We start from the raw sequence: 19,539 nt of genomic DNA, 5'->3' as shown, positions 1-19,539 counted from the left end.
TTTTCACGAATTTAATATCTGTTTTGAGATTTAATTGATTCAAAATTACATGAAAAAATCTTACTTAAAACTTAAATGAATAAAATGTTTTTTGTTTTCACGAATTTGATTTCTATTTTGAGGTTTAACTTATTCAAATTTACATGAAAAAAAATAATTAAAATAATTTTTTTTTTTAAATCGAATATACTTGCATTCACATAATTCGAACCAAATACCTCTATTTAAATAATATTCAAAGTATTTACCACCTACCTCGATGTTTGACGTATAAAGGCAGTACTTACACTAAGGGGTCGTTTGGTAGGGAGTATTAGGGAAAATAATCAAAGTATTAAGTGTGGTATTATTTAATACTATGTTTTATATGAATTTTGGATCAATCCACGGATTAGTTATGGTATTAGAGGGTGTATAACTAATACCTTTCATTAAGTGGTATTAGTTTAATACCACAAGACTAATCTAGGTAAAGACAAAAATGCCCACTCAAATCCTTTTAATCATTTTGTTTATTTTCTTGATTTTATATTTTATATTTATACTAATAAATTTATTTAAATAAATTAGTTTGCAAATTTTATTATTTAGATATAACTTTTTGTTTCTAAAACATGAGTTATTTAATCTACTTATAATTAATATAAAATATGATAATCCGACTAATATATATGCTAATGTTGATATATGAATTTAAGAACAATTCAAAGTTAAATATTGTCTCTTAACGGAAGTCTCTTAAATATTATACAGGTAGTCTAAAACAGGAGCATATATATATAAATAAAACATCTTGAGAATAAAAATAGTTTAATTAATTTTGCTATATCTATTGTTTATTTTTTATTTTTTTAATTTATTGATACAAAACAAAGTTCAATAAATTTTCTCTATAAATTATTATAGTTGTGTGACCTTTTGAGATATTAACTCAAATTTATTAAGATGACAATTATTTACTCTCAAATAATTTAAGTGAAAAAATAGTGAACATGACAATAAAGTTTTTATTCTCCTAGTTAGTTAAAAATGTTATAAAAAAATAATATTACTCGTCAATTATCTATCTTTGATTCAATTACATGAAATACAATAGTTTTATAATAACTCAATGGTATTATTGGAAAGTATTATTTTGTAGAGTTTTAACCCACACACAAAACTAACTAAAAAACAATAAACCAAACACTTTATATTAATAATCTCTATCTCTGTATTACTAATCCTGCATTGTTATCTTTACACGAAATGACCCTTTAGAGTTGAAAATAAATGATGTACAATTTTCGGCATAGCTAGGCACTACCAAACTAATTTAGGCAAAATATTTATAATGTACAATTTTCCAAATCAAATGAGACTCTACGTTTAAATTTAAAATGGCAATCTAGTATTTGGCAAATTGTTTGGTGATGTAGGTTATATTCCATAAATATGTATTATCATTGATAAACTAGAATAATTTGGAATTAACTTATTAAAGAAAAATAAAAATTATAGGCGATGTGTATCTTAAAATTTCACAATTACTATAGTGAAGTGTTATAATATGTATATTGACATTTGATATTTTGATCTCTATTAGTTGTTATAAACAAAATGTGCAAAAAAATAAATATACTCATTAAATTTAAAATTTCAATTGATTTTCATATTTCACTAATTAAAATAAAAAAGACTAATAAATTCATAATTTTTGTATCGATAAATAATTAAAATCTAAGACATGTGCATTTAAAATTAATTAAAATTCATAAATAATTAAAATCTAAGAATCGTGTGCATTTAAAATTAATTAAAATTCTCTCTCTCACTCACTCACTCACTCTCACACACACACACACACACATATATATATATATATGATAGTAGATTGTTTTGTAAATTATAGTCTCTTTAATAATAATATATTGCTCAAATTCTTCAAAAATTTAGTCCAAATTTTCAGCAAAAGGATATTCAATAGTTTTTCTTCGAAGGTTGTTTAAGAGTATAACAATGGACTCTTCTATCTCACAGCCACAATTAACAAGTTGAGTTCTTTCATTTTTTGTCAAATAACAATTATAGCGGATAATTTTACGAAGAATATACTATTATAGTGAATATAACATTATTACTATAATAATAATCATAATAATAATAATACCATCACATTCACTATAATAATATACTTTTCGTAAATCTATTATGGAGAAAATCAAATTGTTATATAACGTATATTATTATATTACGATAAAAATCTTCGTTAATGCACCAAGAGTATATTAATATCCTAAAAATATTTGTTAGGAAACTTTGACTTCAAAGGAATAATCATCGCAACACTAATTTGTTACAATTTGATATTTAATCAAGTGATATACAAATCAAATGAACCATTTTAGCTTTTTTCTATTTGTTCTTATATATGGAACCTTAGATATAGTAGAATGAAATTTCGTAACATCTTAACCATCTTACAAACTCGTATTAGTTATATTAGAATAAAAATTTACGAAATTTTACTAGAAATAATAATATACGTATATTGAAAAAGTAAAAGGTGCCCCATATACCCTGAGAAAAGTATCTTATATCGATTATCGGTATTTATAATTTATAAGGAGACAATTAAATTTGCATAAAATTAATTAATTAGATACACTTGTATTATGCCTAAATTATATCCACTTCATCCTTTATTTTACACCGTTGATGGATCATACCATCGAACGGCTAAAATTCACGATCTGCGTCATCCAAAATCAACCAATGAGAACACGCCAAGGATCTTATATAACAAAATCGCTACGTCCCCGTTTCTTCATACAAATTTTCTCTTCAAAAATGGCACCAAAGGCAGAGAAGAAGCCAGCAGCCGAAAAATCGCCGGCGGTGGAAAAATCGAAGGCCGGGAAGAAGCTACCAAAAGACGTTGGTGGTTCCGCCGCCGCTGCTGACAAGAAGAAGAAGAAATCTAAGAAATCGGTGGAAACCTACAAGATCTACATCTTCAAGGTGCTGAAGCAAGTTCATCCCGATATCGGGATCTCGAGCAAAGCTATGGGGATCATGAACAGCTTCATCAATGATATCTTCGAGAAGCTTGCTCAGGAATCTTCAAAACTTGCTAGGTATAACAAAAAGCCTACTATCACTTCACGAGAAATTCAAACTGCTGTTCGATTGGTTCTTCCCGGTGAATTGGCTAAACACGCTGTTTCTGAGGGTACTAAGGCTGTTACCAAATTCACCAGCTCTTGAATTTTAGGGCTTTCTTTTTTTTGTTATTGCTGTTTTTAGGTGTTGGGTTTATGGGCTTGATTAGGGTTTTGTGATGTAAAGAAGAAACAATGATTAGTTATCGGCATAGATTTTTCAAGTTTCTGCATTTGTAATGGTTTTACTTGGTATCACATATATATGATAAGATGGTTTTACATTGCAAATGTATATTACTGGAATTGTAAAATTGTTTAAGCTGATTTCATTCATCACTAATAGTACGGAGAGAGTAGAGTGTAAATAGACTTTCTATCATATATGAAGGTAAGGTAGATGTGTTATTTTTCGAAAAAATTTAATTCAAGTGTATCAAAGCTAAATAAAAAAACAAAAAAAACAAATGATAGAATAAGAATAAATAAGATAGCAATGTAAAGTCTAAAAGAAGAATTAATATCAACAACAAAATAGTTTGATGATTGAAATACATAAATTGACAACTTATGACAGAACTACAAAGGTATCACAACTAATACTACTACAACCGCTCATAAACCTACACCTTTAAATATGAGTTGGGAGATTCTGAATTAAGGTAAGAAAACACTTTACTCTTACAGAGCTTTTTACCCTTACATGTGACTTTCACTATTTTTTATCTAGAATTATATCTTTGGTAATATAAAATCAAATTATGTCTTGTATAATCACGTCTTCATGACACTTTTTTGGCTTATCTTTACGCTTTTTGCAAACCCCCCTATAACTAGCTTCTCGCACATATTTACTAGGGCATCAATGCAGATCATCTACATATATCTAAATCATCTTAGTCTCACTTTGCTAATCTTGTCTACAAATGAGGTAACTCACACTAGTGGAAGATCCACTTTAGGGTCTTGGTTCCAATGAGCCCCTTTGGACGATAAAATATATTATTTATATATGATTAAAATAATTATAAGAAATTCACATATAGTCACTCAAAAATAACATATTTACATTCATAACCATAGTTTGATAATTACAATTCGTAGAGAGAGGCGAACGAGAGATCGCAGAGAGTGGGAGAGAAATAAATTATATATGTATATATCGGTTAGAAAATTGTATATTATACATATGTATTTGTACATATGACAAGCGAGATTGGGACAAAGAGGCGAGCAAGATTAGGAGAGAGGCGAGCGAGAGAGGGCAGATACTGGGAGAAAGCTGAATTGTATATGTATATCGGTTAATTGTATATTATACATATGCATTTGTATATATGAAAAGCGAGATTGGGAGAGGGAGGAGAAAGGAGAACGAGATCGGGAGAGAGGTGAATTGTATATATGAATTTGTACATTTTGGCGAATTATACATATACAAACGTGACTAATTATGCAAACTCAAAGTTAGGCCACGTAATTGATGTATTATGTTAGTCGCGAGTAGTCTTATACTATAGATATGATGAGTAAGAAGTATAAGTTTGATTAACCGCATAATTTTTTCAATAATTATTTAGGTATGTATAAAATATGTCGAACGCCCTATAATTACTTCATATGTCTATCTTTACAGATTTTGAACCCCCAATTTAAATTTTTGGCTCCACCACTAACCCTCACCTTCTAATAGTTAACCTCATTCATAATTTTATCCCTTTTGGTATTGCCTACATCCATCTCACCATCCTCACATTTGTAATATGCATCTTTTGAAAATGTGAGTGCTTGAGTGACTAACACTCCACCCATATAACATATACAGTTTAACCACCATTTCGTATAACTTAATTTAAGCTTATGTTGTACTTTTTAATCCCATAAGACTCTAAAGTTGAACCTACATTTCATTCATGTCGTCCCACTGCGATGTATGACATTATCATCGATAGATGTCCCTATTATCTTGGAGATAGTCTATGTGGCCAACCTTACTTCCACGTCTGCTTCATCCAACTCAACTTTTAATTTAATTTATATTCCAAATATCTCGTTTTGATCTTGCTCTAACCCGAATCCTTTCAACTCTAGAGTTTATCTTTGAAAACTTACACGTAACACACCATGGAACATCATTTTTTTCTAAAATAAATCAAAAAGTAAAACACATCACATAAACTAACACGAAGAAAGTAAAACATAATTAGATCAAAAAGCAAGTAATTTTTCTTTTATTTATATAAATAAAATATCTATTTATATTATACTATTACTATATATTGATTTCTATATCATTTTAGAAAGAAACAAAAGCTGAGGGAGTGAACCGGATAATCTCTAAACCAAATACATCTAAATGTTAAAATCCATTTTTTTTTAAAATTTCATTTATCCCGCGAGTTTTTAAAATTTTCAGCTACCGCCTTAAAGTGAAAAAGTACACGAATCCCAATATCAACTATTAGCCGTTGATTAAAAACTAAGATCAACGGTTCTAAGCCACTATCCGCGTCACGATACATTAGCCAATCAGAACTCACCTCCATCTCATTATATAAACCAAACCCTAACCCCCAAATTTCTCCATCAACAAATTACATTCACAAATTTAGAGAAAAATGGCACCAAAATCTGAGAAAAAGCCCGCAGAGAAGAAGCCAGCTGAGAAAACCCCTGTAGCCGAGAAAGCTCCGGCGGAGAAGAAGCCAAAGGCTGGGAAGAAGCTCCCAAAGGATGCTGCCGCCGGTGACAAGAAGAAGAAGAGGTCGAAGAAGGCTGTTGAGACTTACAAGATCTATATCTTCAAAGTTCTGAAGCAGGTTCATCCTGATATCGGTATTTCAAGCAAAGCTATGGGTATCATGAACAGTTTCATCAATGATATCTTTGAGAAACTTGCTCAGGAAGCTTCCCGACTTGCCCGCTACAACAAGAAGCCTACTATAACTTCTCGGGAAATTCAGACGGCTGTTCGATTGGTCCTTCCTGGTGAATTGGCTAAGCATGCCGTCTCTGAAGGCACAAAGGCTGTTACCAAATTCACTAGCTCTTAAGAATTTGAATATCTTTACTGTGTTAGGGTTTGATGATAGGTGTAAAAACAGTTCCTTGTAGTTGTACGCATCTTGTGTTATGTGGATTGCTAATCAATCATCTATGAAATTTGGGTTGTTAATTGAACTCTTGATCCAAGTTCTTTTTATGATATTTTTGAATTTGGGTTTGTAATTTAGAGAATTTTGGTTAATATCTGCTTTAAGTTTGTATGCTTTGTTTACTTACTCATATTTTCACTTTCTTTGGTTGTAGCTTGGTGATTCCCCAATTATCTATCTACAATCCTTTGGAAATGGTAAATTTTACTCTGTTTTTTTTTGACAGATTTTATGAGTTGGATCTAATTTCATAGAATCTGTATTCTTTGTTTATATTCACGATGAATTTTCGATGAAATGGTTCGTTATGATGAATTTGTTAATATAGATGTATAAAATCTGTTTTTTGAGCATTCAATTAAGCATGCTGAATGTGGAATGTTATTGAACTGTCTGTGGTTTCATCGCTGTTGTCGATACTTATTGGGAATTCATATAACACTGTTTGAGTCATCGTGTATTCCCCTCGTAGAATACTGCTTGTGTTAGGTATCAACCTATGCGTTGTTTCATTAAGCGGTTAGGTAATAGCAGAGCAATTGAACTTGACTAGAATTGGCACATTTTCCGCTTGACATTAGCTAAAATCTAAGCCTGTGTTTCTCTTTGAAAAGAAACAAAAGATTGTATGTTGATCACTTGATAGTAATATTTGTATATATTTCGCTCATTTTGTTGTGTTTTATTTTCTCCGACTTGCCTGAAGTTCGCGAGTTTTTGAGTGATCATGCCTTTTGTATAGTTATGTTTTACTTGACATCCTTGCAATATTTTAATTTGAGTTCCTTGTGTCTTTATATGACCCCGGTGGATCTGCTTGATGTAGTTAACTGTCAATTTTCGATCCTGATTTCTGGAGTCCATTGATTTTCTGCGACTCTGCAAATAATCAAGTCTCTGCTGTGTTTTAGTATGTGTACTTCTCTATATCAAAATATCTATTGAAAAACAAAGAGAATTGGAAACTTTTGCTTATTGCTTGAAAACGTGTTTTGAACTCACATTGCACACATGTATATATACAAGTATTAACTGATTTAATCTCTACTAACTAACTAACAGAATTAAACTAACTAACCACTAATTCTATGACACCTGTACAAATTGCAACTACTTAACAAATCAACACATCGTCAACTTGCTTCCATATGCTCAATACCCCCCTTCAAGCTAGGTGGTATGAATATATTCTTCATTCCTAGCTTGGATACTAAATGATCATGTTGCAGTTTGCTCAGGCCTTTGGTAAGTATATCTGCAGGTTGTTCAACAGAAGATAAATGCAACGTATGTACAAGCCCATTTTGTATCTTCTCTCTAATGAAATGACAATCTATGTCAATATGCTTTGTTCTTTCGTAGAACACGGGATTTGCTGCTATTTGTAAAGCAGCCTTACTGTCACTGTGCAATTTCACTGGCAATTCTATTTCAACACCTAATTCTCTGAACATTCCAATTAACCAAATAACCTCAGCTACTGTAGATGCCAAACTTCTGTACTCAGCCTCTGCTGAGCTTCTTGACACAGTAGGTTGTTTCTTAGACTTCCAAGAAATCAATGAATTACCAAACATAATCATGTATCCTGTGATGGATCTTCTTGAATTAATACAAGACACCCAATCAGCATCACAAAATCCTTGAAGAATATTAGTTGGTTTAGCAGACATCAAGATACCAAAACCAGGTGCTTGTTTTTACATATTTCACTACTCGAAGAGCTGCCTCCATATGTGATGACTTAGGAGCATGCATAAACTGACTAAGGCTTTGCACAGCAAAGGCAATATCAGGCCTGGTAATTGTAAGATACAATAATCTTCCAACAAGTCTTTGATATTCACCTGAATCCAACAGATCATTGCCATTATCAAGCTTGAAGTGATCATCAAATTCTGAGGTGGTCAGTTTCTGGTTGACCTCGACTGGCGTAACACATGGTTTTGATCCACTCATCCCAGAGTCTGATATGAGTTCCATGGCATATTTTCTTTGATGCATAAGTATTCCTTCTGAATTCCTTTCAAACTCTATACCTAGGAAATATCTTAGATCTCCTAAGTCTTTGATTTTGAAATTATTTTTCAGAACCTGTTTGGCATTGTCTATTAACCTTTTGCTACTTCCTGTGATCAACAGATCATCTACATAAATCAACACTATCACAATTCCTTCTGCTGTCCTTTTTGTCATTAATGAATAATCCAAATGACTTTGATGAAAACCTGCTTTAATCAAAGCATTTGTGAGTTTCATATTCCATTGCCTAGAAGCTTGTTTCAATCCATAAAGTGATTTAAGTAATCTGCAAACTTGTAATCCCTTACTGTTATCACTTTTAAGTCCCAAAGGTAATTGCATATATACTTCTTCCTGTAAATCTCCATGTAAAAAAGCATTATCTACATCCATTTGTTGAATGCTCCATCCATTTGCTGCAGCCAAAGAAATTACAGATCTTACAGTCACCATCTTTACAACTGGAGAAAAAGTTTCTTGATAGTCAAGACCCTCCTTTTGATTGTAACCTTTTGCCACCAATCTGGCTTTAAACCTTTCTATATCACCATTAGCCTTATACTTTATCTTGAAGACCCACTTGCAACCAATGGCCTTCTTACCTGGTGGCAAAGAAACTACTTTCCAAGTCCGATTATTCTGTAGAGCTTCAATTTCAGAATTCATTGCTTCAACCCATCTTTTATCTAAAATAGCCTGTGCATAAGATTGTGGCTCAGTCTCCAAAGACATCTGAGCTATAAAACTCTGATAAGGAATAACTAGATTATCATAGGCAACATTATCTTCAATGGGATATAAACAAGAGCTTGCAGACTTGGAGCATGTTTTGGTGATGAAATCTTTCTGCCAGATAGGTGGTCTACTAATTCTTGTTGATATTCTCCTTACTGGTGGTTGCTCAACTGAATCAACAGAACTTGCAGCTTCAACCATTGTCTCATTTTCAATTGAATCAATAAGTGGCTCAGTATCACATTCTCCAAGTCTTGCAATTGGAAACTCTTCAGCAATTTTAGTTGGATGAAAAATAGGCTTTATCACATTATCATCTGCCTCCACAGTGCATGAATGAAAAGGAAATATGTGCTCATGAAAACATACATCTCGACTTGTAAAAAAGATCTTATTCTGTAGATCATAAAGCCTATAACCTTTTTGAGTAGTTCCATATCCCATCAATACAGCTTTGATGGCTCTTGTTCCTAACTTGTCTCCCTTAATCAAGTTTGTTGCATAACACAAACATCCAATGACTCTCATGTGCGATAAATTGGCCTGTACTTGATATAACATGGAAAAAGGAGTTTTATTCCCTAAAACAGTAGATGGCATTCTGTTAATGATGTAGACAGCAGCTGTGATACATTCACCCCAAAACTTAGAAGGCAAATGACTTTGGAATCGAATAGCTCTAGCAGTTTCAAGGATATGCCTATGTTTCCTTTCCACTACTCCATTTTGTTGTGGAGTGTGTGGGCAGGAACTTTGATGAACAATACCATGATGATCAAATAATTCCTTACATTGAGTATCAAAAAATTCTCCCCCATTATCAGATCTAAGTACCTTCACTTGCCTTCCAAATTGAGTTTTTATCAAGGCTAGAAAACTTTTAAGTAATGTAGAAACATCAGATTTAAGATGCATCAAGAATGTCCAAGTCCATCTAGAATGATCATCAACTAAAGTGAGAAAGTATCTCATATTATTATGAGTAGCAACTTTGTAAGGTCCCCAAACATCCATATGGATCAAATCAAAACAATGAAATGCTCTAGTGTCACTATTAGGAAAAGGAAGTCTAACTTGTCTAGCGAATGGACATATATCACAATGTTGTAAAGAAAATGCTTATTTATTCTTTACTATGTCTAATCTCCTAATCACAGACATGGGTGCATGACCCATTCTCTTGTGCCACAATTCAGCTGTTTCCTTGCATTCTGCTACATTCAAAGACTTTATTATTGCAGATTCCTCCTTAATTTTGGTGTTCAGTATGTACAAACCATCTCGTTCCTCACCAATCCCCTTCACTTTCCCATTGAAGAGGTCCTGAATAATGAAGAAATCAGGAAAAAATGAAACACAACATTGTAACTCTTTTGTCAACTTAGCTACAGACAACAGATTGAACTGGAACTCAGGCACACATAATACATCAGTAATCACATCCACCTTCTAATCGACACTTTCCAGAGTGAGTTATCATAACTGACTCACCTGTAGGTATTTGAACCTTTCCTGTTCTAGCAACTGTTAATCCAGTATTAAAAATTGAGTTGTCATTCACCATATGGTTTGTGGCTCCACTATCAACTATTGTAACGACCCGTTTAGTCGTCTTGAGCAACAGACTTCAATTCTGGAAAAATTGGCAGAAGCAACGGACCCCACGACGGACCGTCAAGGGCATGACGGACCGTCGCAGGGTCTCGTTTCAAAACACTTAGAAAATCTGAAATTGTGTACTGAAAATCGACTCTCTGAACTTCGTGACGGAATGGCAGGACGGACCGTCACGGAGACTTCAGTGAAAATCCACTCTCTGAACTTTGCGACGACCTGCAGGACGGACCGTCGCAGGCACGACGGCCCGTCACAGGTTGCGCAAATCCCAGGCAGAATCGGATTTCCTTACACGTTTTAAGGGACGTTTTTGGACTATTCTTTCCTTAATTATAGATTTCGTGGGTTTATATTAATAACTCAAATTCTTGGGGGTTAAAAGAGGTAACCCTAAGTTAATTAGTGGGGTATTATCGCCATCTTTTATTCTTAATTATATACTAATTAGGGTAAAAGGAAGAGGGTTTGAATAAGAAAAATAAGAAAGAACAAAAAGAGACAGAAAAAGAAAGAGAACGAGTAGAAAGAGAGAGAAACGAAGAGGATAGCAAGGATTCTAAGAAGATAGCTTGTTGATTTCAATTCTTCGGTGGAGGTAGGTTATGGTTATTTCATGCTATTCGTAGTAAACTCTTAATAGTGAATGATATGTGTTAGTAGTATTGTAAACCCTTCTATATGCTTAATTGTATGCTTGCATGAATGATGTGATTATGTAATTATGAATAAATAAGCATGATGAAGCTATTGAATCCCAAATCTTGAAAAGAAACCCTAATCTACTTGATAATGATGATGCCTTGGTATGAAAGAAGGCTTGATGAATGAAAGTAGTGAGATTAGGGGATCGGGTGCCACGTTCCGGTACCAGGATAGAATATGGATCGGGTGTCACGTTCCGACACCAGGATAGAATATATATGGATCGGGTGCCACGTTTCGGTACCAGCATAGTATATGAGGATCGGAGTGTCACGTTCCGACACCAGGATAGAATATGGATCGGGTGCCACGTTCCGGTACCAGGATAGTATATTGAGGAGCGGAGTGTCACGTACCGATACGAGGGGAATAAAGATAATGAATCTTGAAATATGATAATATATCCAATCTAATGAACTAAATTCCCAAATGAGTATGATGAGGAGGTGTGAGTCCTCATTGATGTGCTTGGTGTTGTAACCAAGGGTTATGGTAACTATAAATGCTGCATGTTAAGGATATTAGTTGATTTTATGATATTGCTTAATACATACTGTTCCCTATTTTGAGTTGGCCGATGATATCTACTCAGTACCCGTGGTTTGTACTGACCCCTACTTTTATGTTTTTCTTCTTGTTATTTGTGGAGTGCAGCAAACGTGCCGTCATCTTCGACTCAACAGTAACTCAAGCCAGTCTTCGTCACACCGGATCTTCAGGGTGAGCTAACGCGTCTAGCTTGGACTGGATCTTCTCCTTCATGTCTTGATGCCTTGAACCTCCGGCATGGACTAGCTTCTTATGTATTTTTAGCTTTTAGAAACTCTTAGAATTAGTAGTCTAAAGTAGATGTTCTTGTGATGATGACTTCCAGGTTTTGGGAATAATAGATGTTGAATATTGATAGTTATTGAATTGGTTTTTATTAATGAGTTTAAGTCTTCCGCATTATTTTCTGTTGATGTTACATTGAAATGTTAAGGTTTAGATTGGTTGGTTCGCTCACATAGGAGGGTAAGTGTGGGTGCCAGTCGCGGCCCGGATTTGGGTCGTGACAACTATCCATTGTGAATGTGTAGGATGTGCATTGATTAGACTAGAAGAGCTAGCAAGTATACCTGTCATGTTTGCATTTGCAGAAGTCTCATTCAACTGAGGTCTGTTTAACAATCTCAGAATCTGATTGTATTGTTCCATGGTGAAATGAGGTTGTTGAACATGATGTGGGTGTGGAGTGACTTCATTGTCTCCAGTGTGTTGATTTTGTACATTAGCAGCAGATATTTTCTTCTTCCCTTTGAAATCAGCAGGGTAACCTATGAGTTTATAGCAATTGTCCCTAGTATGACCCCTCATACTGCAGTGACTGCATTGCATTGTCTTAAAACAGGCTTCCTTAGTATGTCCTCTGATATTGCAAATTTCGCAATAAGGAGTAAACCTTCTAGTCCTAGAGCTACTTGCTCTTGCACTACCAATTCCTCCACCAGATCCAAAACCACCATAACCACCAGATCCAGAATTATTTCCTCCATAATATCCATTATAATATCCAGATCCTCCTGTATTACCAACTCCAGAACTACTTCCTGTGTTACCTGTATAACCACCTCCTCTAGGCTTCCCTGTTCCTTCAATTTTGTTGGACAATAAGGCTGTGTGATCATTAGTGTTATTACCAGGTTGTTCACCATACAAAACCTTTTGACTCTCATCCTGAATGATCATAGCATAACATTGGTTCACAGTAGGAACAGGTATCATCATGAGAATTTGGCTACGAGCTTGGCTGTAATTATCATTCAATCCCATGAGAAATTGTAGAAGTCGTTGTCTCAACAGACCATCAGCATAATCCTTCGATGTTGGACATTCACAACAAGGAGGAGGTACAATTGAATCAAATTCATCCCAGAGGTCTTTCAATTTTGAAAAATACACAGCAACAGAGGAAACACCTTGAGTTAAGGTAGCAATTGCTTTGTGAAGATGATATATCCTAGACATGTTGACTTTGTCAAATCGTTCCTTTAAGTCTCTCCATACTACACAAGCATTAGAGCAAAAAAGAATTCCACTTACAAGTTCCTTGCTGACATTGTTGACGATCCATGAAATCACCATTGCGTTACATCGATCCCAATCCTGCTTCTCAGAATCCACTGTAAAAGCCTCTCGTGTGATTGTGCCATCGATAAATTCCAATTTGTTTCTGGTAAGTAAGTTGAGTCACATTGCACGACTCCACAAGGTGTAATTCTCCATGCCTGTTAACTGAATCCCAATCTGTACTGATCCAGCAACATCTGAAGAAGATAAGAACAGAGGATGATTATGATCGTTCCTTCTCGCCATTGAAGCTTTCTTCAGATCTCTGCTTTCTTCTTGATGAATCTCTCAATTCTTCAACAATTGCAAAGAAAGAATCCCCAGATTCAATCAGAAAGCTCTGATACCATATCAAAATATCTATTGAAAAACAGAGAGAATTGGAAACTTTTGCTTATTGCTTGAAAACGTGTTTTGAACTCACATTGCACACATGTATATATACAAGTATTAACTGATTTAATCTCTACTAACTAACTAACAGAATTAAACTAACTAACCACTAATTCTATGACACCTGTACAAATTGCAACTACTTAACAAATCAGCACATCATCAACTTGCTTCCATATGCTCAATACTCTATTACTAGTGAATATATGTGTCTGGAATTCTTCGTAAGGATTGGCTACGTAAGTGCTCTGTGGTAGGTGATTGCACCATAAGTTACTTTCTTCTGGTAGAGGTAAGTTTGACATGTCAATTAACGTAAAGTCTTCTTATTGGTATCTGCTGCAATGGAGAAGTATGTCTTTACAATCCAAGTTCGGTGAAAACGCAGTTTCAATGAGTCATGCTGCAACACACTGGTTTTTGCTGATGTCTGTAAAAGGTGATTACTGAAACTCAGTCACTCCGAATTCTATTGAGATACTTCTCGTCTGGAGTTGATTTCTTGTTTGAAGTGTACATCATCAATTGTATTTGATGTAGTTGTGTTGACTTATTTTTGTTGTTATGAGCAGTTTTCTGAGTTCCGAGTTCTGACCATAGTCACTGCCTATTGCAACGTCTCTTTTGTTTTTCACAGTGGTTGATGATTTGCCTTCAGCTCTTTTGCTTCTTCAGAAAGTTCAAAACCAGGTGCGCAACAATAACAATTCTTTTGTTTGTGTGTGTGTATTCTGAAATTTATGATACTGATTTGATATGTGTATGCACCTTCTTCGGTGAATAAGATATTATCGAGTTTTCTTTAGTTAGTATTTTGGGATTGAAGCGTAGTAGTAGTAGTTGTTGTTTCTTCAGTTACCATTGACTATGATTGAGGTTTTTCAGTTTTGCTGATTAGAACTGACTGCGATGCCCGTGTCTTAAGAAAGTCATGGAGTTGTGCAATTAACGCTCTTTAGTGATAGGCGCGACTTTCTTGGCCTGCAGGAGGGGTCCTATATCGACTTTTTTGCAAGGTAATTGCATGTTAAGCTATCGTCTTACAAGATGCATAGCAGTTATAGTATTTTTATGGTCATTGAATCCGTTTTCTCTGTTTCTACTTAAATTTTTCGTGTTTCTTGGTCGTAGCTTGAGGGTCCTTTGATTTATCGTTGGCCAAACGAGATCCTTTTTGTGTTTTTTTAGTTGCAGCGTGGGGTTCTCTGTTTACTGTTGGCCTAACCATTCCACCACAACTCATGTTTCGATCTGTAATGGAATGTTTTTTCACTTGCTTCTTCCTGAACTGATTTTACTTTAAAAATCCCAGCTTTCCTTTTTGTGTGATAGAATGTAACAGTAGTTTTTATTATACTCATGTAATATTTAATTAATTTTTTTGAAGTTCTAATGGAGCCAAATTCACAAAATAATCATTTTTTTAATGGCATTTTAAAATAATTTTACCCGTGGTCATTCATTTTATTATAATAAATTGAACTTACGTGTAGTAGGGCATAAGTTTTTATTGAAGGCGTGAAATATTATTTATGAGATAGTATGTTATGAAAATATTAATTTATGTCGATCGAAGAAGTTATTTACCTTGAGGAATAAAAATCAAAACGTTGAACTGCCATATTAGCTCCATTGTTGTCCAAAACATAAATGTCGAGTGTCGTTTTGATGCCAAAAACAAATAACGAATAAATATGAGTTATTTCGAATAGTTTTAGAATAATTTGAAACTTTTTTTCCATACAAAATAGTGGTTGAAGTGCAGATGTTGTGCTCCGTTCAGGCCTAATAACAGACCCGAATTTTGCAAAGGCCCAAAATAATGTCCAATTGATTTCTCATGTTTGAAATTATAATCAAATAGAAATCTTTATATTTTTAGCCAAATTATCATTATTTTTATTTTTATTATTATTATTATTATTTTTCACTCGTTTAGTCTTTGATCGTATGTACCTTCTTCGATGTATATTCGTTTATGATAAGTATATAAATATAATGAATACACAAATTTTACAATGATTATTATGGCTAAAAGTATAAAAGTTAAATATTAGAGTCAATTTTTGTTATGGGCTTTGTGTTACTTAAAGAATTTCAATTAATTATATCATTGATCCACATTCATTTTCAAGTCAATATCCACAACCAACACAATATAGAATTTGATACAAGTACTCCACAATTTTAATTTGTAGCTATATATGTTTTAATTTAAAAGCTAAAAAGTAGCTAGCCCATGCTATTACTATTTGTAGAAAAAAAAATTAGATTGTAAAAGCATAAGGATAAAATTAGAGGAAATAACACAAAGCACACAATTATTGGTGCTAATTACATGTTGAAATAACAATTTTTTAAAGATTATATTATTTCGATTTCATATAGCTGGTACAACAAATACTTATATCTCAGATATACACGAGTTAAATTTGGTGTAGTTTGTTCCACATACACTATATTTAAACACGATTCACATGTATCTGGATACACTAACTCTCTTGCCCACCTCTCTCCTCTCTCCCTATATCTATGCATTTCAAAATGTATATATTTATCAATTACCTCTATGAGCGATCATCGCCAAGCAGAAAGAGAGAGTGAGAGAAAGAGAAGAGAGAGATTATGATTTATGTAATTATTTGGAAGTTAAAGTTGATTTATAAGATAAAACTAATTTCATGTGGATTTGTTTTGTTAGCCTTACATTATATTAAACTAGTAAAAATAAAGATATCTTGATTAGTTTAGTGTCTATATATAACTTGAGAGATAAGAGAAAAATTCCTCCCTCAAATTTGAAACTGTAAAATACATAATGATTCTCATCGCGAAAAAATCTAAATTATAACATATAACTTAGTGTGACAAATATGCGAATGTATCGAAATATTATTACACATCTTAAAATATAAATTATGTTATCAAAATAATTAGCATAAAAAAAGTGTTTTATATATCAAAGAATTTTAAGACCACCCCCTCGTGGCCATTTAAAGGGCACATATATACACTCTTGGGTTATAAAAAAAGTGAAAAGAAATTATTGAAAAATAAAATAAAAAGGACAAACATATTTAGTGCTTCCTTGTGAAAAACCACATATGTAACATGGTTTGATCAGTAACATGAAATTATTATCATAATTGATAAAAGATAATTTGGATTCATTTAATTGGATATAACACTTTTTCAATATGACAAATAACAAAATTACAAATAACCAAAGGCACAATAATATTTGACATTTGATTAAATATGATCATACACATATATAATATAATATTCCTTCATCTATAACTAGACAATTACTAAAACATTTTCATGAAGTTACAATTTCCACTATGCATGGACCCATGCATGCAAAAGTTTCTCCAAAACTTATCTACAACATTTTTTTTTCCTTTGAGGTGTGGCCAATTTCATCGATAAGATACATCTCCAAATTTTTTTGAGTTAACTAATTCTAAATTCTAGAAAAAACGATAATTTTATTAGTTTTTAAACACAAATACAAGATTTTATTTGAAGTTAGTAGATTCTGTCGAACCCGTAATTAGAACTCTAGATTAACACATGTATCGAGTAGTCAGTGCTGGAGCTTGAAAAAGAAGTTGATATATTAATTTGAACCTCTTTCATCAGAAAATTATATTCCATATACAAGATTAAAACTCATTTATTTATGCATATATATAGTAAATGTTTAATCTGCTTAACTTCTTTTTTATGTTTTTTCTTATTATATCTTAAATTTTATTAGTGAAAATCATGATCGATCTGTCATTTAATTTATTATCCATCAAAATTAGGAAGATATATACTAAGAACGAATCACTTAGTATTTTGTGTCTCTATTAAAACTAGAGGATTTGTACATCCATCATTTTTTTTGTAGGAATAAAGATGCTCGTAGCTTGACATCATTAGTTCCGTTTCAATACCTATCTTGAAAATTTACATCAAACACTTTATTGACCATGAGACCACGTATAAACCGCGTGGTTCGAAGAACTTATCTACAACATAGGATTCTCAACTCAAAAATCCACCCCTACCCATCCCCAAAACCCTAATTTCCAAGCATTGACATGTTAAGGCAATGTGATTTGTTCCCTCAAAGAAGTCACCATATTTCTCTTGGCTTCTTGGAGATGGAGTTTTGTTAATTCCTTTGCAAATGAATATAGAAAAGGCATAGGGAGACAAGAAGCCGCAAAAGGTGAATTATATGAATGACATGACTACACTCATTTTGGTTCATCCCAATGCTATTGTCTTTAGGGCAATGAGCATATATATGTAAAAAAAGGAAAAACATTATAATTGACCTTTCATAAAAAAAAAATATAGAGAGATTTATAACTTTGAATATAAGGTAGAGATTACTTTTATCGATAAAAATTAGTTAAACTTGAAAAATTTATCAGATAGATCTCTAGATAACAATCATTCTCTCACTCCCGAGTATTGATGACAAGATCAAGAATGACATCATGTTGACTCACACTCTATAAATTTCAAGTATCAAGATATATAGGAAGGGTCGAAAAATCAAAATAGGTAGGTAAATATTCATAAGAAAATTCTCATTTTAGTAGAGGATATATATCAAGTTAAGATCTTACCATAACGATCATCATTTTCCATATTGTGTTTATATTATAGATTTTTTATAATAATATTTTGTTATATCAACCTAAAGATATTCAGACAAACGATATAACAGACGCATTATATATGTACAATAGTGTTTTGTTAAATTTGGATTACTTAGTTGGAATATCTTCTTGTTATTTTTCACTTTAATATAGTAGCTAGCAATTGATTGGAATTTTCAACTAGAATAATTAGATCTTCATCAGAATAAGTGTAAAATATTTAAATCAGAACAATTTTATAAAACTGCAAAATAATTATGTACCATAAGCAATATAATATGTCACAATTCAAATCCATTGAATCTCTTTAGGATATTTAGGCACGTACAAATTTCTCTTTCAGCTTACTAGCACGAGTAGTGAACTTAAATTATATCTCATAAAGTTATTTATATTTCTCTCCCATATGCATTTCAATATAGTATTTATCTATATTATCATGTATTAAACTTGATATTCAATATTTAGTATAGATTACGTGTCTCTAACTCTCTACTTTTACGATATTGAAAAATAAATAAAATTGTGGTTCTTTTATTTAAGTGAAAACATCTTTCGTAAATAATTTTTACATCATCAAATTATTTTAATTTGTTATAATAGATAATACATTTAATTTTCTGATTTCAAATCTCATAGTTTAAGAAGACTTCTAAAAATCTTCTGAATTATCTATTAACATAAAAATTTATTTATACTGACAACAACGTTTATAATTGAAACTTATTTGACCCCAAAAAAAGAAGAGAACTTCTCTTTTAATGAAATTAATGAAATCCTTAAAGTCTTAATGACAAATTAAGCAGGTATACGATTGCTTAGGTTGTAAGTAAGTTAATTAATGTCATTATCACAAGCTAGATTGTCATTATGACATATAATTTACATGTTAATATGTATGCATAAGAAAAATCCTTTTTGGCCACAAAATATGGTCAGAATTTGATCAGAATGACATTTTACCTTTATTATTTTATTTTATTTTTTAAATATTTTTACATTTTC

General features: G+C 32.5%; 2 protein-coding genes across 2 annotated transcripts; both read left to right on the top strand.

The window, feature by feature from the left end:
• The first annotated feature begins 2,803 nt into the window (after positions 1-2,803).
• Positions 2,804-3,431, top strand: LOC138339555 (histone H2B-like). The gene has a single exon (XM_069291354.1). It carries the CDS (start codon positions 2,830-2,832, stop codon positions 3,244-3,246), a length of 417 nt encoding a protein of 138 aa, XP_069147455.1. The 5' UTR covers positions 2,804-2,829; the 3' UTR covers positions 3,247-3,431.
• Positions 3,432-5,729: 2,298 nt separating this feature from the next.
• Positions 5,730-6,338, top strand: H2B-3 (histone H2B.3). Its single transcript, NM_001346291.1, has one exon. It carries the CDS (start codon positions 5,759-5,761, stop codon positions 6,191-6,193), a length of 435 nt encoding a protein of 144 aa, NP_001333220.1. The 5' UTR covers positions 5,730-5,758; the 3' UTR covers positions 6,194-6,338.
• The last annotated feature ends 13,201 nt before the right edge of the window (positions 6,339-19,539 follow it).

This window comes from Solanum lycopersicum, chromosome 11 (assembly GCF_036512215.1).
Source record: "Solanum lycopersicum chromosome 11, SLM_r2.1".
NCBI classification, from domain to species: domain Eukaryota; kingdom Viridiplantae; phylum Streptophyta; class Magnoliopsida; order Solanales; family Solanaceae; genus Solanum; species Solanum lycopersicum.
The sequence above is the reverse complement of the archived record's forward strand: the minus strand, read 5'-3'. Positions and strand labels throughout refer to the sequence as shown.

Excerpts from the sequence above, each read along its gene's own strand:
- H2B-3 (NM_001346291.1), top strand. The coding sequence starts at position 5,759 with ATGGCACCAAAATCTGAGAAAAAGCCCGCAGAGAAGAAGCCAGCTGAG.
- LOC138339555 (XM_069291354.1), top strand. The coding sequence starts at position 2,830 with ATGGCACCAAAGGCAGAGAAGAAGCCAGCAGCCGAAAAATCGCCGGCG.